Source organism: Lotus japonicus, chromosome 2 (genome assembly GCF_012489685.1).
Source record: "Lotus japonicus ecotype B-129 chromosome 2, LjGifu_v1.2".
Lineage (NCBI taxonomy): Eukaryota > Viridiplantae > Streptophyta > Magnoliopsida > Fabales > Fabaceae > Lotus > Lotus japonicus.
The window spans coordinates 87,867,231-87,892,034 of record NC_080042.1 but is presented as its reverse complement, the minus strand read 5'-3'; the positions used below and the strand labels follow the sequence as shown (position 1 = coordinate 87,892,034).

Sequence of the window (24,804 nt, the reverse complement as noted above, 5' to 3'; positions counted from 1 at the left end):
ATTTAGATTTAGATATTTACAATTAATATTTTATTTGACAGAAAAAAAAATTTATTTGCATAGCATGGCTTCATTGTCTCTGTACTTTACACGCAGAAAGTTTAGGATATTGCAATAATGAGGTAAGGAACATGATTTGAGATTGAGAGATTAGTGTTTGGATGCTGGATTTGAGGAAAAAAAGTGATTGAAATAGAGTTCTTATTCTTAACCACACATTTGAGGAATTTGAATATGAGAGAGAAAAAACCGATCAGTTTAGTGTGGTGCAAGTATGTAATGTTTTTTTTGTACAAAGGAAGTAGGAAAACATGAACAAAGAAACCGAGGCTAAGGCCTCAAGAACGAAGCACCCATCGCATTCGCTAAAAGGAAAGGTCTCAAGCCATCCGAAGGGGCCACCAACTCCACTAGCTCTTTAGCCTGAGCAACACCAAACTTTGCCAAGAAGTCTGCACAAGCATTCCCTTCCTGAATAGTGTGAACAAGCTCCATCCTCCAGGATCTACTCAACAAATCCTTGATATCCCATATAAGAGGCGCGTAAACATGCCTAGAAGAAGGAGTATACTTTACCAATACCACAACATGCAGAGAATCTGATTGACACTCCACTATTCTATGGCCAAGGTCCTAAGCCATGGATAGCCCATGAAAGATACCCAAGAGCTCCAATAAGAGGATGTCAGGATCATCCCGGAAACCATCAAACCCCGCAATCCAAGCCCCTTCAAAGCCGCAGATACACCCACCAAACCAACCTCTCCTTGGAGAGCCATTAACACTCTCGTCCACGTTCACCACCACGCAATTCTGCAAAGTCGGAAGCCATCTCACCCACCGCTGCTCCACCGGACCAGCAACACGACTAGGGAATGCTCGCTCAATGTCAGAAGCCATCAACGTGATACTAACCGCTAGAGACTGGTTCGACAACACCCAATTCTCGAAGCAGGCCAGATTTCTAGAGGAAGAAGGGAAAAAGGAGAATAAAGCTATTTGCAACAACATCTACAGAAGCAACAAAAAAATACTTGTGCTACAATTATCCCCCCACATCCTTGAAGAAAGACTCCAGAGAAAATGTCTCATTAAAACCTTACTATGAAAAACTCAATTTGGGAAAATGGAAAACCTAATGAAGGAAAAATAATACAAATTCACTAGAGGCAAAAGGTAACCTCCGAGGAGGACTAGAAATAGGGCAAACAACCTAAAGATGAAAATCATCAATCCAACACCCAATCCAAATCTAACAGCCAAAAACCACCTTCAAAGTGATATCCAGCTGAGATATATTGTCATACAAAGGAGAAAAGTTCCAGCAGTATATCCAATCATCAAATAAATCCTCGACGCCCTTGAAAATACATGTGTTGCACGCCTGCACCCACAAACCAAATTAAAACCTCCATGCTTGCAGACTTTCCTCCTCTGAGATAAAATACGTAAGTAAACAATATATACCACCCAGCGATACACGGCCAGGGTCAAAGCCTTGCATCCATTTCACATGACAGTTCCATATAATTGCTGGAAATGAAGCATCAATAATTTCAACTTCTTTTAGTGCACTAAAAAATTCCTACGAATAATCAGTTGCAAGAAGAATATTTGTAGGAGACATTCTCAATAAATCATTACAGCAAAAATTATTTGTAAATATTTTAAACTTCTTCAAATAAAAAAAATAAAAGTTTTTTTTATTACTTAAATATTTAAATTAAGATGTAGACATGTAGTTAACTTGTTAGGGTGAGTGGGGTGAATTTCAGAAAAACAAAAAGAGTAAGTGGGGTGGAGTGTAAATTTAGGTTATAAATGAGATTTAGTGTCATCTTGGTAACTGTTGAGGGTGCAAAAGTGTATTTTACTCTTTTTATTTTGTTTTCACTCATTTTTCTACTATTATTCTTCTATTTTCTATTTTAACACTTATTAAATCTTATGCTTTCATTTCTTCTATGTCTGCAAGAGAAATTTCTTGTAGTTAATTAGTTTTATGACACATAACTTAAATGCTACAAATAACTCTACTTACTTTTAATTTTGTTAAGTTTTTTTTTTTAACTTGAGTTGCGACTAAGGTAAAATTATGAACTAAACGAACATATAAAATGGGTAAAAGACTAAAAAGCGATAACGAATGAAATGCAAAAGGCTAGAAGGTTGTAAAGGAATAAAAGTTTTGAAAATGCATAGGAAGAAAATTAAAGGCAAAGTAAATGCGGAAATTTGTAGGTTTGATTGATTGTTATGTGTTGTACAAATGACTACTCCTTATTTATAGGGACAAATTTGGCAAGTCCTAACAATCGCAAGCCACAAACCCATATTTCAAGTATTTATAAATTGTGGGGTGTTGGTTTTTTCTTCTCCTAATCAGTCTAGAAGTTTATTTTGAACCGAACTTTCTTGCACGGGCTTGTTTATGGGCAATAAATGTCTTCCCTAGATCAAAGGAATTGAACTTGATGCTACTTTTATAAGTGAGGACCTTCTAGAAGCTCATAAAATATCTTCGGTTTTGAACCCAAGCCTGGGTCATGGGGTTGGCAGTTGAGTTGAGTTTTCGTCGGATGTGCTTCGAGACAATTTGTCTGCAATCGTACCGATGGTGGAGGACCCCTCCAGGGGTCTTTTTATTTGGCTGTTGTTGTTTCCGAGTAAGAAAAATCTAAACCGAACTGATGATCCACTCTAATCCACTATAATGTGGATGGTTTGGTTTGATCGGATTTGCGGATTAGGGTGTACCGCTTACAGAATAAAAACAATGATTTTTTTGAGGAGCGAAATTTATTAAAACACCTATTTTATAGGAAATAAAAATAATTTTTACTCTTAATTCAATTTTGAAGTCCCTTTAAAAAAACCAGTATTTGAACTTTGAAGGAAGATTTGACTAGGATTTTGATTTGATTTAAGTAAAATAAAGATTCGAAATACAACAACAATTAAAACCCATTAAATAAACAATTAAAAATAAATTTGTCTTTTTTTTCTTCAGATAAACCAAATAATTGTATTCAACCTTAGCCCAAATGTGTGTTAAACCCAAATATAAAAAAAAGGAAGAAAAGAAAAAAGGAAAAAATAAAGTCTAAAAGTTCAAAGACATGCAAATAACATAGTCAATGGTCACCCACTAAAACACCAAGACCAAAGAACCATTAAACATGACCCAGCCCTATAAGATGGTTTCACCCACTCAATCTCTCACCCAAAATTTTAGAATTGATAAACAAGCAACTGAATTTGTCTTCTATTCAAACAAATAATTATGAAAACCTCCTCATTTACCTTAATCTAGTGCCAGGAGCGCGTCTGAATTAAATCTACAATATGATTCAATTTCAGCTTTCCTCTTGTAAAAGAAAAAAAATTCAATTTCAAAATTATTCGAACAACGATCAGAATTAAATTGCACCATTGATTTAAAATAACACTTAAAGCGAAATTCCTATATCATCCTCATCTTCTTCATCAATTCCCAAATCAATCATATCTCTCTCCTCTTACAAACAAAATGAAATCTCTAAATCAATCATCATCTTTTTCCTTCAAATCCCTAAAAAAAACTTAAATCAACCATTTTCATCCAAATCCATGGCCCTAACATGCTCAACTTCTACTTCATTTCAGTTCATCATAGATCAAGTTTCCTCTTCCACTATTTCGAATTTGTCAAATCAAATCCAAAAATGTCATCGTTCTCTTTAATCTTAGTTTGAAATTTATGTATGAGTCTCAAGTTTCATTTGAATTTTGAGAAAGGCTTCAATGACATGTTGTCACATCGTTACAAGCCTCCTTTCTGGGGTCAAAGTTGCTACCTTTATTGATAAAGAAGGAGGATAAAACATGTTTGAGAATTGAACAGTTCTGGGATGCAAGATTAGTCTCAAATGAACTGTATGTTGCTGCAAATAGTTACCTGCCCACCTTAGTCACAAAACGATTCAACCTAGCTCAAAGTTGACAAATTTGATAAGAATCTCTAGTAATACACTTTTCAGTGGAGGAAGGCCAAAATACCATGGATCAATTTGAAGGCGTGATGATGATATAAGGAGAGTTGCAAATTTTTTAGGGGACTTTTCTAGCTTTTTTATCCATGTAATCAATTTTTTATTTTTTTACTTTTGGACTTCAGGCTTTGCCAATGTATTTCTTTTTAGCCCTGTGGACGTTTTGGACAATAGATTGAATGAATTTACTTTTATAGAATAATTGTTTCATATTTTGAGCTCAAGAACTTCAATTCCAGGCACTATTGTACAAAGTTGATAGTATCTTTTGTTGCATGCAAACAAAATACATTCTATACTTATATTATAGTTTTACTTTTTTATGAATTTTTTTGTTGCAAAGTCTAATTTTATTGTGATGCAAGTATTTATTGTTTCTTTGAAAAAAAAATTCATTCTTCTTTGAGCATGTATTTTTTTTCTTCTTATTTATTGTATTAGGTCTCATCGCCGCAACATCATCCTTGTTGCGGCCCCATTGTTGTCGGCTTGAAAAAAAAACACGTTGAATATAAAAAGACGTTGAATAAAAGAAGAAAGAAGTACCATCCATTCAAAGAAGAGAGGGGTCAAAGTTCATATTTTAGATGAGTCCAGAGAATGAAAAATGACAAATCATAATCGAGACAACTGAAATATTACTGTGCGTAGGTTGAATACATCACTCTTGGTTTCACAAAAGTCTATTTCTGTAATAAATATTATTCTTTTTTTTTTCAAAAAATATTATTCTCCTTATGATCATTCACACACTCCTCTTCCCTTTCAAATTAAAACCTAGATTTGGGCATGTAAATAGTAAACAATGGGGTGAGTTTTTGTTGTTGTCAAAGATGTTTTCCTAAAATATGCATGAAGTAGGCTGATGGGCTTACCCATTTCACACTTACATGGGCTTGAACAGCCTAGACAAAAAAAAAAGTGTGAAAAGTAGAAAAAAAGGAAAAATTAAGCAAGGAAAAATTTTGAAAAATAGTGGATTAGAAAGGCACAAAGAACGTTCTGAGAGTCTGAGACGCAAACAAAAGAAAGTGAAAGGTGCTTGCAGCGTCGCGAGGTAGCGGCGGCAACTGAGTTGAATCTCTACGAGTTCCGACGAGTTCACTCATTCCTCGGGAAAAGGTAATGCTCCTCCTCCAGTATTCGCTCGCTACAATTGAGATATCATTCCTTCTTCCGATCTCAATTATTGATTTTCTGCTCTCTACCATTCCATCTATTTCATTAATATACGTGCTTTTTCTTCTGTATCTGCCTTTCCTTTAAACTCAAGCCAAATTGTTCAGATTTTAGGCTTTTAGGGTTTTGACTTTATACCTCTTGCTATTGATTTTCTTCATATCCTCAAAGAGTAGAAGAATTTATGGTTCTGTTTGGGTGAACAACTTAATTGACAATAAGGGCTTAACTCATAAGTGCTTATTGATAAGCTAATTTCAGAAACTTATTGAAATAAACTGAAAATGGGTCATGGATAATTTGAATGACGTATAAAAAAACCCAAAACAACTGATAAGTAGGCCATAAGTTATTTACATAAGCTCTCCCAGACACCAAACGAGGCCTTAGGGTGTTTCAAATAATGATCATGGACCCGGAGTAGTATATATTGTTCAGCTGATGCCTTGTTCCACATTGCCTTTTTTTGTTGGGGCCTTGGGGGTTTCTAGTTTAGAGTATTGGGTTTATGGTTCAATAGAAAGATGCTTGCAATTATGTATGAGCAATGATTATGGATCCAGAGTGTTGTGTTATATATTGTTCACCTTATTCCTTGTTCCTCATTGACTCTTTTTTGTTTGGTTCAGGTTTTTGTTGTGGTTAACTTGCGGACTTGATGGCGTCAAAGCTACGACAATTGCAGTCCAAAGCGTGTCAAGCAACCCAATTTGTAGCCAAGCATGGAACTGCTTACCACAAGCAGTTGTTGGAAAACAACAGGCAGTACATTCAGGAACCTGCTACAATTGAGAAATGCAATGAACTGTCAAAGCAATTGTTTTACACCCGCCTTGCTAGGTTATATTTTCTCCTTCGCTTTTTTCTTAGATTATGTTTACCTAGCTGGATTCAGTGTATACTGTATGACATTTTCTAATTCTATATGCTTGTTGGCCACTATTTATTCATTTCAAATGATGTTTTGACTTTCCTTATCACAATTGGATGTCAGTCATGAGTGTGAGGTTATGAGTTTTGAACCTGCTTTTCATCCATGTTGGTTGCCACCAACACTTGAAAATTAGAGAGCCAGATTATTGTTATGTAACATCTGATCGGCACCTGCTTTTCATTATTGTTGGTTGTATTAATTTTGTATTTGCTAGTTATCTTTTAAGAAAACATTGAAGTGCTACTATGATGCAACATAGGAATTTGTTTATAAATTGGGCTGGATGTAAAGAAAAATTGGGGATAGGTTGTGTCGGCTTCAATAATTTGGGTCCATGTGATGATAAATAAATCCATAAACCCATGGTAGCCCCCACAAAAAACTAACTTTCCTAGGATTCAAAATTTATCAAATGCGCAAAAGTGATAAGACCATAAACTTTAGCAGTTCCAGACTTCTAGTCTTAAGTACATTGAAAAATGAATATTGAATTATGAAACAACTGCTTCATTTTATCTACGTATGCAAAACTTGTATATCTTGGACTTGTGATGTGTTAGCAATTATTAAAACAAGGCATACATCAAATGATGACTATAGATGGGCATGCTGAATTTCTGGTTGATGACTGGTGCTTAAATCATATGTATTTATTTAAAAAATCTGTTGTTATATTCCAATTTATTTTTCGGAGCTTCTGCTTTTTGTCTAACTCATCAATTTTTCGCAGTATTCCAGGTCGTTGTGAGGCCTTCCGGAAGGAACTTGATTATACCAAGAATTTGTGGAAGAACAAGCAAGATTTAAAGGTTGAAGATGCGGGTATTGCTGCTTTGTTTGGCCTGGAATGCTTTGCATGGTTTTGTACTGGTGAGATTGTTGGCAGGGGATTTACTTTCACCGGTTACTTCGTCTGACAATAACCACTTGCAAGGGTAGGTTTTAGCAGAGCTATAAACTCCTAAAATCAGCCTCTCTGTCATTTTATACGCAGTGGATTATGGGCATTCGGCATGGCGACTTGCGTTATTCAGATTTTTTGTATTTATTTTTTTGAAAAAAAAAGGTTGATAAACTAGTTGTTAACTATGATATGCCTCAATAACCCATTGAATTTGAAGCGGGATATACCTTGCTTTTGTTCTCTTATCATGTTGTAATGGTGGTGTTCCTCAACAATACAGCCCCTGTAACTTTTGAATAAGTTTTTCATTAGTAACACACCCTCTAGGGTGGAACCGTTGCCTGGCCTGATCATCTAATAACCCCTAGTCTACAACTATATTTACCAAGTTCTTTAGATGGAGGCAGTAGGGACTAAAGCGCAACCTGGAGGCGAGGCAATAGGGACTAAGGCGCAATCATTGTTTAGTGTTTGTTTGTTTTTCCATTCACTTGAAAGTGAAAGTACTTTGTTCCAACCCAGCTAAGTGTCTGATTATTTTCAGTTAGGAAGTCCGTTTGAAGCATTAGAATTCGAGATCACAATTTCCAATGCACATTCAGCCAATGAAATGCACTTGTTGGGTTGAGTGAATGTGCTTTCACATTCACCCAACTGAAAACCAAACAGGCTCTTAAGAGTTCCATTGAGAAAAAATGCCTAGAAATTTGAGATTCTTACATGGCATGACAACACAGTTGATACTAACCCAAAAACAAACATGCCCTTAGACATCGCTCAAATTAAACAAAAAAAAGCTTATCTCATTAAGTAATGTCAGCTATATGGATCACACTATGTTTTATTAACGCTGTAGTAAAACTAGAAAAGTTATTTATGAATAGATTAAATATTATTTGACATTTTAGATAAAAAATTGTGAAACAATCCAAATATGCCACTTCAATTGTGGGTGCTCTAAGCTACTAAAAAAACCTCATTTAACAAACACTTCAAATATATATTTTTTAAATTAATCAAATGTGTTGGAAGTTAGTTAAATAAATATTAACTAGATTAAAGTCTTGCCAAAAAGTGTGCAATAAGACAAAATTTTCATATCACAAATAACCTTGACAATGACATGTTTTTGTCACTTTTTATTGTGATGTGAATTTGAAATTGTCATTCTGTTGATTGAGGTGGAGCCGCAGGCACACTGGCAGGAGCGTTTAAACAGTGACCGCGCACGCACGCTAAACCTTCATCCCGCTCCTCTTCACTTTTGTCTCTTTCTCTCTCTTCTCTTCAGAGGAGCGTTTAATTAACACTCTGCATTCAACTCCACTCTTCAAATTCAAACCCCAACCTCCATTTCCCATTTTCATTCTGCGCGTTCGTTGTTTCCATCACAGAAACTATAAAACCTCCTCCATTCTTTTCTCTTCTTCTTCTTCTCAAGTAAGTTCTCTCTGTTTTTCAGTTTCTCGCACCAGCACCATGTTTGGTTTACAATACAGTTTCACCTTACTATTATGCATTGCAATTTGCAAAATAACGCTTGTAATGTTGTTTCTGTGAACTCTCTGGCTGTAGTTTCTGCATTCTGCTCGCTCAGTTACTGCTCATTGATTGATCGATTCTTGAGTTCCTTCTTAGTGGATTTTGAAGTTCATGGAGTAGTTTAGTTGTTTTATTCTAAATTAGGTTTAAATGCTGCAAAATTGAACACACAACACAACAAAACAAAGTTTCTAAATTAGTACATTATGGATGGATGCGTTTGATAAGTTTCTTGCACGGATATAGGTAGGTCATAAGTATAAGCTCTCGCAAGCACTTGTACAAGCGCATTCGCTATACAATAAGCTCAAATAGGCTCTTTTAAACAAGGTCTATATAGAAGAAACTTCTTCAGAGGTGAAAATGTTGATATGGCATTAATAACATTCAAAGCAAAATGTTTTAATTTTGAGAGGAATCGTGTCCTTTAGGGAAAATAAGAGATTGTGGATTATTTTCAAGGTCTTACTTGCAATCATATTGTTGATGGAAAGGGCACTCTTTTGGGGGTACTGGCCCTACTGGGAGGTTCCACACTTTATTGACACTAATTATGAAAAATTGATTGGATGAATTTAGTTAATCTGGAAGATTTATAATTTATAGCAGTGGCCAAATTTTTTATTATAGTGTATTTCCAGCTTGTTTCTTTGGTTTGATTTTATTATAATAATAAAATTATTTAAGCTGGCAGTGATTTTTTTGTTCATCCTTGCATATTAATACTTACAACTTACCTGATGATCAAATTACCTGCATTAGTACTCAATTTGAGCAATCTGTGAGCAGGGTAGAATTCTGAGATGGACCGCAAGGGTTGGCCCTGGAAGAAAAAATCATCTGATAAAATCTCAAAGGCTGAGAAGCCAGTGGATACACCTGAATCTGTTGGCTCTACCTTGTCTTCTGTGGCAAATCTAGGAGATCAGGTTATCTTTCTAAGGGTTCAGGATGGACAAGTTCTTTATCTGAAGTGACTGGCTAAATTACTCACTAGCCCTGTTTTTTTTAAATATTTTTTTCAGAAGGAAAACTACAAAAATAAGAACTATGTTCAAATATCCATGGAATCATACACACACATTTCTGGATTGGAAGATCAAGTTTTAAACTTAGAGGATCAAGTAAAAAGTTTGGAAGCAAAGCTATCTGCAGCATGTTCGGAATTAAATACAAAGGAAAATCTAGTTAAACAGCATGCAAAAGTTGCTGAGGAAGCAGTCTCAGGTAGTACTTACATCATATTCACAGATTTGAACAATTCCACATACCTTTTTTTCTGAAAAGTAACTGAACTATAGTAGCTGAAACAATTAGACCAATATTATATTCTGCTTGTTAAGGCGAAAAAAGAAAGTCAATTCATTCTTCTATGTGTTTTAGGTTGGGAGAAAGCTGATGCAGAAGTTGTTTCCTTAAGACGCGAACTAGAATCTATGACACTCTCAAAGCTTAGTGTTGATGAGAGAGCATCTCACTTAGATGGAGCGCTGAAAGAATGCACGAGGCAGATAAGAATTGTGAAGGAGGAAAGTGAGCAGAAACTGCAGGAAGTAGTTCTTTTGAAATCCCAGCAGTGGGAGAAAATCAAGTTAGAGCTCCAAGCACAGATAAACAAATTGGATAAAGGACTTCGTGAGGAAGCTTGTGAAAACGCTGCCCTTCTGAGATCACTTCAAGACAGTTCGAATAAACTAGTCAAACTAAAGGAAGAAAAGTCAGAAGCTGAGGCTGAGGTAGAGCTTCTAAAGAAGAATGTTCAATCATATGAAAAAGAAGTAACTTCATTGAAGTATGAGCTGCACGTAATGTCTAAGGAGCTGGATATCCGAAATGAAGAGAAGAGTATAATTATGAGATCTGCAGATGTGGCAAACAAACAACAGTTAGAGGATGTTAAGAACATTGCCAAACTAGAGGGTGAGTGCCAAAGACTTCGTGTTCTGTTGCGAAAGAAGTTACCTGGGCCTGCTGCATTGGCACAAATGAAGCTAGAGATTGAGAGTTCACACCATGTCATCAGTGGACCTCATCTAAGAAAAACTGGTAGCCTGCGAGAATCCAAGTTTCTTACCAAACAACTGGAGGTTTTGGAAGAAGAAACAAAAACATTGAAAAGAACTTTGGCCTCAAGTAATGCTGAGCTGCAGGCTTCTAGAAACTTATACGCGAAAACAGTTGGCATACTTAAGAGCTTAGAAGCAGAGATGCAGGTTCTTCACCAAGAAAGAAGTGCCCAGAAATCAGTTTTGGCAAACAATTATAGAAGTTCTAGCAATCTGCCAAGCATCACTTCTATCTCTGATAGTGGGCATAGGGATCCAGAAAATCCTGTTGAGTCACATGCAACCTCAAATTGTGACCATTCTGATACCGGTAGAGATAAAAGTTCAGGTAAATTGGATAATCACAAGAGTGAAACCTTCTCTGAACTGATGGACGACTTTCTGGAAGTGGAGAAAATGGCATGTTTACCAGACAATGGCAGTGTACTTATTGGCAAAGTCAATGACAATTCTGAAGTTAAGCAATCAGATGAGACTCCTAAAGCCAGAGAGACCAGCTGTTCTCCTAATCAAAATTGTTTTGACACTACAAAGCCGGAAATAGAGCCTGATTCTGACAATGATTATCTTACCATATTGAAGAGGCTTCAATCTTTAATTTCTATGGTCATTAATGCTAAAACAAAGGACTCCAATACTTGGATGTTTTTTGAGGATCTTCGAGGTACCTTGTCTGAATTGAGAGGTTACCTTCCACCAAATTCAGAATGCCCTCTCTGTTTGAAATCTAATCTCAATGATAGAGAATTGGATAGAGATGATTGTTTTACTCAACTCAGTTCAAATTTTGAGGTTCCCGGAGAAGTTAGTCCAGGTTCTGAGTTGAAAGATAAAACAGCTGAACATGATGAGTACTTGCAAGATCATGAGGAAAACATGCAGCTTATGGCAGAACTGAAAGCACAATTGGCATCATCTCAGGAATCACACAGCTTGGCTGAGATTCAGCTGAAATGCATGACAGAATCTTATAAGGCACTTCAAATACATGTAGAGGAGTTAGAAGCTGAAATTAAGTTTTTAAAGGAAAGGGTAGATGAACTAAAGAACAATCTTGCGGAGGAGAAACAATGTCATCATGATGCTTTAGTGAGGTACAAAGAAATTGAAGAGAAAATGCAAAGGTTAGTCCTGAACCCCTAAAACTTGATCTTGTTCAAAATTACAGACAAGCTAACAAATAATAGAACCCAATAATTTCCTTTTGTATGTTTAGGCCAATTGGCAATGATGACATAGCTTATATAGTGTAGAACTTGAGCTTTGTTTCTTCAGCTTGATATGGGATCCTTTTCTGAAATTCTGTTTTTTCTTTTCCACTTGAAGGAACAAGTGCTTGGTGTGTGCATCAAATTCGGCTGCAAACAATGACATCAGTACTGCGAAGGTATTTACATAATTTAAGTATCATAGTAAACAATGTACAAAACAATGCATCATTTTCTTGCTTTATGTAGAAAACTCTTTTTTTCTTTCTATTGAATTGGTATTTGTAGAAATTTGTACACTTGAGCTTAAAAGGAAATCAATCATAGTATTTCTAAAATAACCTGCATCAAATGGAAAAGCGGGAACATGGCATGTCCTTATTAGTAAAACTATTGTTTGATGCTCCTAATTCTAGTGATATGTTTGTTTTAGCTCATGTGAATACTGAAATAAACTTCATAACATGAAAAACAATTATCTCCCTCTTCCTCATGACCTTAGGTATCCTTCATTAACTACATTCTTTTGCAGCTTCTTGTACATGTTATTGTGTGCAGTTAGCTCCATTGTCAACTAGAAACAGCTAGTCAATGTTTCATTAGACTGTGTCTTTTTATCCTTGGATTTATAGTTGAATAAGTTTTCTCCAATATCTTCATGTCATCAGGATAAAGAGCTAGCAGCTGCAGAGAAAAAGCTAGCAGAATGTCAAGAGACTCTGCATGTACTTGCTAAGCAATTGCGAGCTATGTGTCCTCAAATAGGCGTAACGATGTCTCATCATAATAAAAGGCTTCAAATGAATGAAATGATAGCTAAACCAACTTGTGGGTGGTCAAATTCTTGCGGGTCCAGTAACTCAAATGAAATTGATCAGGCTGAGGCATCTAGCGCGTCTTCTGATTCTGACATTCAAGGAGTGATTGATGAGTTTTCGTCGCAGAATTTCGGGTCCATATCAGATACTGAAGGCAATTTTTCATTGAATTCTTCAATAGGCTCAAGCCATCCTGGTATTGAATCAAATTCCTATTCTTCTGCTTCTGCTAAAGGGAAGCATGCACAAGGTTTGAGCCACTTCTTTTCCTCAAAAGAGAAGATTAATCACTAGCATTTTTTTTGCTTCTTCTCTTCAAAAGAGAAGACTAATCACTGGCATTTTTTGTTGCTTCTCAAGTATCAGAGGGAGCTCCCTGATGATATTTGTACATATGACTATATAGTAAAAATTTGTGGAGAGTGATGTCTGTGTCTGTATTCTCCTGAATATTTTTGAATTTAGGTAAATCTTGATTCCATACATCACACTTCTATGCCATGAATCAGTGAAGCTTCACCAAATAGACAATGATACTCTTCCATCATTCTATTACACCACTTATATTTCTTTCTAGGTAGATAGTAAATTTGGCTTATCTTGCTAGTAGATTATTATTATGTATAGCTTTTAAAATGTGTTAGAAACTTTTAAAAGCTGAAGTTTATAACAAGTTATAAGATAGGAAATAGTAAGTTATTTAGTAAGATAGGTATAGAAGTCTAAGAATAATATTATTTATTATTATTATTAATTGATATTTTTAACATATACTAACAAGTTGACTTCATATCTGGTTTAGTATTATTTTATTCAGTACATAGGAAACAAGTCAGAATAGAAAATAAGAGTACCTCTGACTTTATAAAATATCAAAATTGCAGTATCATTGTTATTAACTAACTTTTCTTTTGATTAATTTATACTAGTAGCTATGACATAAAAAAGAAAGGGGCCTAAAATATATGTTTCAAATCGACAATGTTCATTAGAAGTTGAACATCTCTAGAAAAATTGAAAAACACTTCACGTGCGAGCTCAATTAACATTTCAAACTACTGTCTCAACTCTCAAGTCTCAAAAAGATCCTCTTTCAGGATTAAGCTGAAGCCTGAGTCTTGAAAGATCTTGTTACCTCGTCTCGATTAATTAATAGTATGTTTAAAAATTCTTCTATAATCAATTCTACAAGTACCTTTTGAATGTTGGAATTGATTCACTGAAAAAATAAATTAATCTAGACATACTATAAATCGTGCATGTAGAAAGTTGAACATTTAGTTTCATTTTTAAGAGACAAAACTTGATATATTGATTTTATAATTCCGTTGGCGTGGTTGAGTTTTAGTGTTTGGAATTAGTTTAGGCCCGTTGACTTGGAGATGATGAGTGCAACCTTGAAATTTATGTTATTTTGTGTTCATGAACCTGACATGTCTGTCCTACTATTTCTTAAGCAACCGAACCAACCTTTTGTGCTCCTTCAAGTGGAAAACAACGTTCAATCCAATGGCACATATGTCTTTGATGTACATCTGATTAGTAGTCAACAGTTGAAATTTATTATTTTGTTTTACTTGTGAGTTCTGACTTTGGGTGCTGGACTAGTTTTGCACTTTCAAATGGAAAAAGTTAATTAATGTTTCGTGAAACCCCGTGGTTGTAAATTTGTAATGGTTTTAGACCACTATAAAACACATTTCTTGAACATTCCCCTTTGTGGCAGTTGTGTTAGCACATAAAAAATGTGTTAATAAATCAGCACTAATTATTTTATATTATTATTTCTAACACATTCCTCATGCAAGATGCTAAATGTATAGACTTAGTTATTATGTGCTTTAATTTTTTTAAAAAAATTGAGAATAATGAAAATCAAACTCTACACAGCTTAATCATAGAAATTGTGATACCATATATTGGATCAAGCACCTACCACTTAACCAACAAGTAAAAATTATGACATTATATTATTATTATTTATATGACCTTTAAATTTTCATAGATTATGAATTGGATCTACTTTAAATAAAATCAATTTTAGATATCAATACCCTTGCTTTGGAGAGAAACTGATTTTAAAGGAAACTTAATTTTTTATTTATTTAGATCACAAATATTCATTAATAAGAGATAATCATGTTACAAACAAATTGGTTGACTTAAGTGGTGGGTTTATCTAAATTATTCTAGACAAAGTTTAAATTAAATCATCATAGTTTTAAGTAGACCAGTAATATTTAAAATAAGTGTATTTTAATTTTGTGGCTAAGCTAATCGGATTTTGTTATCTGTTTATCAATGAAAGACAAAGGAGGGACCCATTTGATGGACAATGAGGCCCCATTTCCATGTGCACCAAATGGACAATGTTGCAGACACATTAAGCATGTATTTGCCAAATGACGATTATTCAATTTGTTAACAATCATGGAATTAGATACTAGAAAGTACTGCTGAGTATGACTATACACTAATTTGGTGGCAATGCATTAGTGCTCTGTAATTTTCAAGTAATTTAGAAGGAAGGTAACACAGTACTTCTAATTGTATGGGCAAGTACGTTGTCCTAGTCCTATATAATATATATATTTCAGATGGAAGAGCAAACGAACCATTAATAATTCAAGTTACTTTTTAATATTATGAAAATAGCATACTTTTTTGGGATTTTTTATTTTAAAAACCTTATTTAATCATTATGAAAAGTTTTAAACATTCATTTATGAAATAAATTGAAATATTTTTTTTCTTCATAAAAAGCATCAAAAAATTGGGCCACAAGCCCACAAGTAAGGGTCGTAGAGATTAAACTCAAAGTCAAACTTAATAACTTATCATTGACCAAAAAAAAGTCAAACTTATCAATTTGACCCAAAAAAAACTTATAAAAATTAACTATACCAAAAAATTAAAAACCACATGGGATCACTCAAAACACTCATATTTGTAGTGTTTTTGATTGACACAAAGGAGAAGTATATTTTTTCTCCCACTTTCCACTTTAATTATGAAGGTTTTTACTTAGGTGTTTGTGAGGTTTGTGAGGTGTTTGTGAGTGGTTGTCACTATTAAGTGCTCTGTCAAACGAGGTTATTAATCATAAGAGTTAGAGTTAGAATTGGTGTACACAAATGTCATTGATATCTGCCGCAAAATAGGGTGTTCACGCATATTTTTTTTATGGGTATCATAGTTCTCATAACCGCATGGTATATATGATGCTTATAATTAGTAACATATTCAGTCGTATATGGCTGATATCGTCCTTAATCATGGGATGAGATGACCAATCCAAAAACACCCAATTTGGGTTAATTAGTTAGACATATTAATTCAGGTCACATGCTAGCTGAGCTAAGCAAGAAGCCAATACATGAAAAGAAATAGCGGCCAATGTGCAAACTTTTCCCCTGCAAGACTAAACATGATGATGGTTACTTCTCTTACTGCTGATGCTATTTGCAGTGATTGTTATTCTTTAATTTGGTAAATAAACTTTTGCATAATTCCGTAATGCTTTTGAACTTTGCAGTTTTAGAATGGTGGCAACAGCCTGTGTATGCCCCCCCAACTTTAATTCAACCGTGGGTACATCACGTAACTTAAATCTCACCTTTACAAATTACTTACAGTTAATATATACAAGTAAAGAATAAAAACAAAGCACTTTTTTTTGACGATTTTAAACTTTCACAATATAAATGGATCATATTTATGTATTTTAGACCTCCATCTTAACTATCCTAGTTCTCAAAAGCAATAAAGCTTCTTTTTGTTTTGGCCATCAAAAGGTTTGAATGTCTAAATTCTAATACAATTTTTAATAGATCTAACCACTAATCTTTCAAGCAAGAAAATGCAATTAAGTTAAAGCAAAAGGGTATCAAAAAATTAAATATTCAGAGAAATTTTTGTGACTAAGTTCTTGATGTCAGAATTGATTCTTGAGAAAAATAAACTAATTTAAATGATTCTTGAGAAAAAAAAAACCAATTCAAACATACTATACGTCTATACAATTCAATCACATACCAAATGCAAAATTCTAGTCAGAACTACCACTTGACAAGGGGTTTGAAGCTGTAAACCACCGCATGACAAGTGATTAATGTCTAACCCACTTCATCAGTGAGATTATGGACTCAAAAACCACTTCATCACAGGGAATGGTGAGTCCCATGTCATGGCAGAAGCCAAACTCCTCCTCAGCTCTTTTCAGAAGACCTTGAAACTGTGGGTGATTCAGCCATAAAATTGGAACAATGTGTCTTGTCCTGTTCTCACCAACATACACTGCAAAGTGGCCTTTTGGTACATCTTCAGGATAGCTCTTCTTCTTCCTAAAACTTGAGCATCTTTTCAGGATTTTCTTGATCATAACCGCTTGTGGTAGTTTATGGGACTTTCTAATGGCCATTGTTATAATTATTGAATTGGAATCTTGTTAGCAGGAAGGGTTTAGGGAGGTAGAGCAGAGAAGTGCGGATTTTGGGTAGCGTGGAGAGGTATTTATCATGGGATGGTATAATAGATAAGGATTTTTATTGGCAGTTGCTTTCTATTCCTATCTCATCTTTTTTATGATATCACTAATCTTATTGTTATGATATTTAGAAAGAAAGAGATAAAAGATAGAAATTTCTCTTATTTAAATATGAGCAGACTACATAATTATAAACAATTAAGCATAGTCCAGTGAATAATGAGTACACAATGGCAAAAATTATTTGTTAAGAAAGATAATAAACCCCTTATTTCATCGAAGAAAGATAAGGGAATAAATTTTAATATAAAAATTAGTAACAAACTTATTGGTGTGTTTTACTTTTACTGATAACATCAACAGTGAATTGAAAATTTAATTTTAGGAATAATATTTTATCAGTTTGTTATAGATTTATTGCTTTTCTGTTCTATATTTGCTCATATCCCTTGATCCAAAACAATAATCAATGAAGTTATATTCTTCCAATTACAAATCTTTTTTCTACGGATACACATTCTGTTTTCCATCAATTCTTTTTCCAGTGATTTTCTTTTATTTTGTCTCAACAAAATGACTTCATGGTTTCATATATTCATGTTTAATAGTAACAGAAAATATATATTCATGAAAATTTGATTTTTGGGGGACCATTTTGAAATTGTGTTTTTACTATCTTGAAGTAATCATGTACGATGGTCGAGGATACCAAATTGCACAAGCCCTGTATCATGTGATTAATAATTCAGAAGTATAAACAAATGCAGTCTTGTAACAAGAATACCAGAACACTACACTGGTAACTAACTGTTGGGGGAGATGCTTGCTTCAAATTACGGATTTCACCAATAAATCGCGCAACACTTCAGTTTGCATCACATTAGACTTTTTATATTCACACTTATATTCCAACAATAAATGATGTCACCCAAAGCCTGTTTGGGATTTTAATAAATGAAGCATGTAAAATGATCAAAATAAATTTTTACCCTGCACCCAATTCCTCCATGAAAAGCCCTTTTAATGAGATAAAATTGATTATGAGGAGAAGTTTGGGTGAGTATGAAGTTCTTGATTTCAAAATTAATTCTAAGAAAATAGAAAATGATTCAAATATGTTAGTACTACTTAGGTTCTTCATTGGTTTCTCCCCGTTTTGCTTGTAATGCCTGTGATTGACCCAAAACCTAATCATTAGATGGTTTTAATGAATTTATTTATTTTAAGACCTAAATAAACTTTCCTAGTTCTCAAAAGCAATAAAGCATGTTAAGATTCTAAAATAGTTTTCCTAGGATTTAACATTTAACCAATAATCTTTCAAGCTTCACTTTTCTAGCAAGAAAATGCAAGTTAAAGAAAGAGGGTTTCAAAAAATTAAATCCCGTGAATAACAAATGATATTGCCTAGGAAAACTGCTATTGGATTAATCTCTATTTAAAGAGAGGTTTTGACATGGTTCCTACTTGTGCAAATGCAATTTAGAACTCACTTTGAGCTAAAAAGTAAGCAAAACTCTTGTTATAAATTAGAATCAAACTCTGTTCGCATGAGACTTTAAAATCATTATAGCATTGCTTATAAAGTCTATCAATTATGGGAAAAAACTTTTAGGCTTAATCAAGTTTTTGGTCCCTAACCTTTGTCATAAATATGGCTTTAGTCCCTCGCCGGAGTAAAGGTGGGGATTGGTCCCCAGTTTTTGGCAAAATGATTGGCTTTGGTCCTTCCGGCCGGTTGGGTCAACGCCGGAGCTCCGGGATGCCCATGTGGCATGGCCACGTCATTTAATGAGTCCATTTGGAATTTTTTTCTTTTTCATTAAAAAAAAAACCTTAAATCCCTCCTAATTAAATTCTTCCCTTCCCTGTGCAGATCCTCCTCCACCTTCAATCTCTGCACCGTAAAGAACAAATTCATCTCTTCTTATTCACTTCAATCATACCACCATTCCCAAATTAACTCACCAACTAATACCAAAATTAAATCACCAACGAACAATTAATCCCAATCTGATTGTAAATTACAAATTATATACTGAAGATGTGCTGAAGCTGCTGAAACGGTGGATGATTCATCCTCTGCGGTGGTCACCACTCACAACCACGGGCACAACCTTCTCCTCCTTGTGGTAACTGTCTGTTTTTCTCTTATCAAGTTATCATCTTATGAAAAAAACTGGAGAAATTCATCTTCCTCCAGCAAACATTCATCTACACTCAAGAACCCAGATTTCAAGAAGATAATCCCAAAAATTCTTAAAACCTCTCCTTTTCCTCCTTCCTTTTCGTCCTCCTTTCTCTCTTTCTCGTGTGCCCAAAACCTCCATCTCCAAACCCAAAACCTTCATCTCCCAACTTCTCCGGAGAGAAAACCCATAGAGAAAAATTCCAACTCCAATGCTTTCTTCTTCCTGAAATAAAACTCAAAGATCAATAAAACCCATTTGTGTTTTACTCCGATTTAGGTTTTTCTCATCTTCTACGTCCACGCTTCGAGCTTTCTGCTTCTTTTGGTTTTTTTCTTTCTTTCTCAGAGATGCCTCGATCTGGGAGGGGCTTAGGTTGGGGTGGCTCGATCTGGGTGGGTTGGGGTTGGGGGTGACTCGATGTGGGAGGGGTGGGGTTGGGGGTGGTGGCTTGGTGTCGGGGCAGCTCGATCTGGGTGAGACTGGGGTTGGGATCATCTTCATCTCCATGTTCATCTATTTGTTATTTTATGGGTTTGGGATTTTGTTTTCTAGGATTTCTGCTGCACTTAGGTGAGTGTTTTAATTAATTTAAAGGAGGTTAATTAGGGAGGGTTTAGTATTTTAATTATGGGTTTTTCTTAATGAAAAAGAAAAAAAATCCAAATGGACTCATTAAATGACGTGGCCATGCCACATGGGCATCCCAAAGCTCCGGCGTTGACCCAACCGGCCGGAAGGACCAAAACCAATCATTTTGCCAAAAACTGGGGATTAATCCCCACCTTTACTCCGGCGAGGGACTAAAGCCATATTTATGACAAAGGTTAGGGACCAAAAACTTGATTAAAGCCTAACATAATCAAGTGATTATTAGAGACAAATTTCAAGAAGAAAAAAAAAAAGTTATGAGAGAGTAAGTGGCCCCATGTCTCCAGCAGCAGACAAACATAAGTCCACAGGAGTTGGAACTTGCATTTCCCAGTAAACAAGTTTGGCCTAAAACAGATGTGCCAACACCCCTCATGACTGAGTCTCATAGATGAAATATAAGAGATAAATGTGTGATATGAGCTGGATTTTGGATCAATGGAAGGTAGATAGAAAGATTTGTAATTGGAAGAAGATAATTTTATTTTTATTGATTAATTATTGTTTTGGATTAAGAGATATAAGCAAATATATAACAGAAAAACAATAAATATACTAATACATAGATATTAACAAAAAGTTTGAATTCACCGTTGTTGTTAACAAAAAGTTTGTAACCAATTTTTAAAGTCAAATTTATTTCATTATCTTTTAAAACAAGTATTTTCTAATAGAAAGTGTACTGAGAACAAATCAAAATCCTTATCCATTATCTATTATACCAACTCATGATAAATACCTCTACACGCTACCTTATAGAGTCCACACTTCTCTGAATCTACCTCCCTAAACCCTCTCTGCTTACAAGATTCAAAGTTCAAGAATTTCATATAATGGCCATCAGAAAGTCCAATAAACTATCACAAGCTGTTGTGATCAAGCAAATTCTCAAAAGATGCTCAAGTTTTGGGAAGAAGCAGAGCAACAATGAAGAAAATCTTCCTGAAGATGTACCAAAAGGACACTTTGCAGTGTATATTGGTGAGAACAGGACAAGACACATTGTCCCAATTTCATGGCTGGATCATCCAGAGTTTCAAGGTCTGCTCCAAAGGGCTGAGGAAGAGTTTGGTTTCTGTCATGACATGGGACTCACAATTCCCTGTGATGAAGTGGTTTTTGAGTCCCTAATCTCATTGATGAGATAGGAAGGAAGAGATAGACATTGCTTACCAACATGAAAGTCCTTGTCATGCGGTGGTTTGCGGCTTAAAACCCCTTGTCAAGTGGTGGTTCTGAACTTCTCACAAGATCACTATTGTTAGCATTTTACCATTGGCATTGTGATTGAATTGTATATAATATGTTTGTATTAGCTATTTAGCTTATTTTTCTCAAGATTAAATTTTGATATCCTATTAAGGAGCTACTCCGGAGTATGGCTTTAATCAAGTTTTTGGTCCCTAACCTTTGTCATAAATATGGCTTTAGTCCCTCGCCGGAGTAAAGGTGGGGATTAATCCCCAGTTTTTGGCAAAATGATTGGTTTTGGTCCTTCCGGCCGGTTGGGTCAACGCCGGAGCTTTGGGATGCCCATGTGGCATGGCCACGTCATTTAATGAGTCCATTTGGATTTTTTTTCTTTTTCATTAAGAAAAACCCATAATTAAAATACTAAACCCTCCCTAATTAACCTCCTTTAAATTAATTAAAACACTCACCTAAGTGCAGCAGAAATCCTAGAAAACAAAATCCCAAACCCATAAAATAACAAATAGATGAACATGGAGATGAAGATGATCCCAACCCCAGTCTCACCCAGATCGAGCTGCCCCGACACCAAGCCACCACCCCCAACCCCACCCCTCCCACATCGAGTCACCCCCAACCCCAACCCACCCAGATCGAGCCACCCCAACCTAAGCCCCTCCCAGATCGAGGCATCTCTGAGAAAGAAAGAAAAAAACCAAAAGAAGCAGAAAGCTCGAAGCGTGGACGTAGAAGATGAGAAAAACCTAAATCGGAGTAAAACACAAATGGGTTTTATTGATCTTTGAGTTTTATTTCAGGAAGAAGAAAGCATTGGAGTTGGAATTTTTCTCTATGGGTTTTCTCTCCGGAGAAGTTGGGAGATGAAGGTTTTGGGTTTGGAGATGGAGGTTTTGGGCACACGAGAAAGAGAGAAAGGAGGACGAAAAGGAAGGAGGAAAAGGAGAGGTTTTAAGAATTTTTGGGATTATCTTCTTGAAATCTGGGTTCTTGAGTGTAGATGAATGTTTGCTGGAGGAAGATGAATTTCTCCAGTTTTTTTCATAAGATGATAACTTGATAAGAGAAAAACAGACAGTTACCACAAGGAGGAGAAGGTTGTGCCCGTGGTTGTGAGTGGTGACCACCGCAGAGGATGAATCATCCACCGTTTCAGCAGCTTCAGCACATCTTCAGTATATAATTTGTAATTTACAATCAGATTGTGATTAATTGTTCGTTGGTGATTTAATTTTGGTATTAGTTGGTGAGTTAATTTGGGAATGGTGGTATGATTGAAGTGAATAAGAAGAGATGAATTTGTTCTTTACGGTGCAGAGATTGAAGGTGGAGGAGGATCTGCACAGGGAAGGGAAGAATTTAATTAGGAGGGATTTAAGGTTTTTTTTTAATGAAAAAGAAAAAAATTCCAAATGGACTCATTAAATGACGTGGCCATGCCACATGGGCATCCCGGAGCTCCGGCGTTGACCCAACCGGCCGGAAGGACCAAAGCCAATCATTTTGCCAAAAACTGGGGACCAATCCCCACCTTTACTCCGGCGAGGGACTAAAGCCATATTTATGACAAAGGTTAGGGACCAAAAACTTGATTAAGCCATTATGTTATTATCATGTTGGAAAACAACTCGGGCACACATTCTGTTTTCCATCACTTCTTGTTCCTGGTGGTTGCTGCATCTCAGCATTACCCAGTGATTTTCTTTAATTTTGTCTCAACAATATGACTTCATGGTTTCTCCTATATATATATTCATGTTAATTGCTTTTTTGGGGGGCCATTTCCAAATGGCACTTTTACTATTTTTGAAGTAAACAATATCATGTAGTTGTACGACGAGGATAGCAAATTGCACAATTGCCCTGGATCATTTAGGTTGAGAACAAGACCTGATTAAGCCATTTTCTTTCCTTAAGCAGATGAGACTAATACTTAAACCACATGTTTTAAATACAGTTTGGCTCAGAAAAATGAAACAATGAGACCAACCTAATTTCACTATTCCAACTACAATTTTCTAGTTAGGAGTGCTAATTATTTGCGACGTGTTAGGCTTGTGATGATTCTAGACTCTTATTAATTTGTTCATTGAGTTAAGGGATGTTTTCACTCAACCTAACTCACTAATGATTCAGGGTGCCAGCATGGTTCCATTGAATCTGTGAACAATTATGATTCATGATAACTAATACTAAGTATTCACCCTTATTTTTTTTCTTTATCTTCATCTTCATCTTCATCTTCCTGTTACATCACATCATATATCATATCTATTATTTATCTATATTCTCTTTGTAGTGAATTAAACTTTTAAAAAATATTTTATTAAAATAAATGCAAAGTTATTTTCATAGTTTAATTTTTTCATCTCAAATCTGCTGCCGAAAAAGAGAGACGAGAAGCAGAATTGGGACTGGGCCTATAAGTTCTTCAGCCCAATGAAAAGACAAAAGCATTTTGATATTAAGCCCGTCATCAGAAAAATGTGGTATACGCAAGAAAATTTCTATAATTAAGAGGATACTTATTATAATTGTCAAAAAATAAGCATAGCATTATACAATTTAAACAGGTGTTTTGATGGAGTTTATAAATGAAGAAAGGGGGACCCTATAATTTAAAATGATGCACATGTGAAGCCATGTTACTCTTGTCTCCCCAAAAAATTATGTGAAGACAAAACAGGGCAGGCTCTATGCTAAGGTCGCACAAACAGTGAAGGTTTATAGTTAAACCAATCAACACTTCTCAGCTCTCTCATGCATTACCTGCCAATCTATTATGTCGAAATCGTTATGTATGTAAGTCTCTATAGGCTATTAATTAAATGTGTTGTCTTCCATGCAGAAAGTACTTAAAAGTACACATGCAGTTTCAATATTTAACCTTGAGGGATTATGGACATTATAAAGGCAACAATAATATCCAGTTTACATAAAGCTAAGTAAGAAACAAATGTTTGAGACAATTTCTTCTCACAATGACTGTGGCTTCTCACATTGTAAGAAAACCGGGTGTTAGACTGTTAACCATACCAAAAGGCCTCAATATTAGAAAGTTTCCAACAAATTAAATTATCGACGATCCAAATATTGTCGGTATAAGTCTTGCATGAGTAAAAGTTATGAGGTGAAAATATGGGTTAACCCGCTCAACTGCTCAACCTGCTTGTCTCGCCTTTAACCCGCAAATTTGGGCTAGCTGGCTTGACCCATATTAGGTCGATCACCATACCCGCTCCAACCCGGCCGTTTTAACAAATCTAATGATTGAATTATGTCTTATGCTATTAATCATATGGGATTTCATAAACGAAACTCCAACCAACATTTAGTCGGCGCAGAAGGCATTATATAAAAGCAAATGATATAGGTACGTGCATTTAATAGATGTAGTGTAATGTAAAGCAGCATGCACATGTAAACATGTGAAGGCTTCTCAGTCAAAGACAAAATTTGAATCCTTGAGTAACATGAATTGAATCCGTGAGTGAGCCTCATAATAAGCCATTGCCTTTGGCTCATCCATTCATTATATACCAACAAACCATGAGAGAATTTAATATTCTCCTATTTTCTGTCACAAC

At 35.2% G+C, this 24,804-nt stretch overlaps 5 protein-coding genes across 5 annotated transcripts; 3 read left to right on the top strand and 2 right to left on the bottom strand.

Moving 5' to 3' along the window:
- Positions 1-330: 330 nt before the first annotated feature.
- Positions 331-900, bottom strand: LOC130737208 (uncharacterized). Its single transcript, XM_057588965.1, has 2 exons — positions 663-900; positions 331-599 (listed from the first exon to the last, which is right to left on the bottom strand). Exons 1-2 carry the CDS (start codon positions 898-900, stop codon positions 331-333), a joined length of 507 nt encoding a protein of 168 aa, XP_057444948.1.
- Positions 901-4,995: 4,095 nt separating this feature from the next.
- On the top strand, positions 4,996-7,291 carry LOC130740635 (uncharacterized). Its single transcript, XM_057593300.1, has 3 exons — positions 4,996-5,153; positions 5,840-6,050; positions 6,875-7,291. The coding sequence occupies exons 2-3, from the start codon at positions 5,869-5,871 to the stop codon at positions 7,059-7,061; spliced, it is 369 nt and encodes a 122-aa protein (XP_057449283.1). The 5' UTR covers positions 4,996-5,153; positions 5,840-5,868; the 3' UTR covers positions 7,062-7,291.
- A 950-nt stretch (positions 7,292-8,241) lies between these two features.
- On the top strand, positions 8,242-13,237 carry LOC130740634 (filament-like plant protein 6). Its single transcript, XM_057593299.1, has 6 exons — positions 8,242-8,488; positions 9,380-9,519; positions 9,616-9,817; positions 9,974-11,780; positions 11,983-12,043; positions 12,533-13,237. Exons 2-6 carry the CDS (start codon positions 9,394-9,396, stop codon positions 12,974-12,976), a joined length of 2,640 nt encoding a protein of 879 aa, XP_057449282.1. The 5' UTR covers positions 8,242-8,488; positions 9,380-9,393; the 3' UTR covers positions 12,977-13,237.
- A 3,371-nt stretch (positions 13,238-16,608) lies between these two features.
- Positions 16,609-17,145, bottom strand: LOC130735820 (protein SMALL AUXIN UP-REGULATED RNA 12-like). Its single transcript, XM_057587712.1, has one exon. The coding sequence runs from the start codon at positions 17,100-17,102 to the stop codon at positions 16,791-16,793; it is 312 nt and encodes a 103-aa protein (XP_057443695.1). The 5' UTR covers positions 17,103-17,145; the 3' UTR covers positions 16,609-16,790.
- A 3,624-nt stretch (positions 17,146-20,769) lies between these two features.
- LOC130735819 (protein SMALL AUXIN UP-REGULATED RNA 51-like) lies at positions 20,770-21,443 on the top strand. Its single transcript, XM_057587711.1, has one exon. It carries the CDS (start codon positions 20,842-20,844, stop codon positions 21,154-21,156), a length of 315 nt encoding a protein of 104 aa, XP_057443694.1. The 5' UTR covers positions 20,770-20,841; the 3' UTR covers positions 21,157-21,443.
- Positions 21,444-24,804: the final 3,361 nt, after the last annotated feature.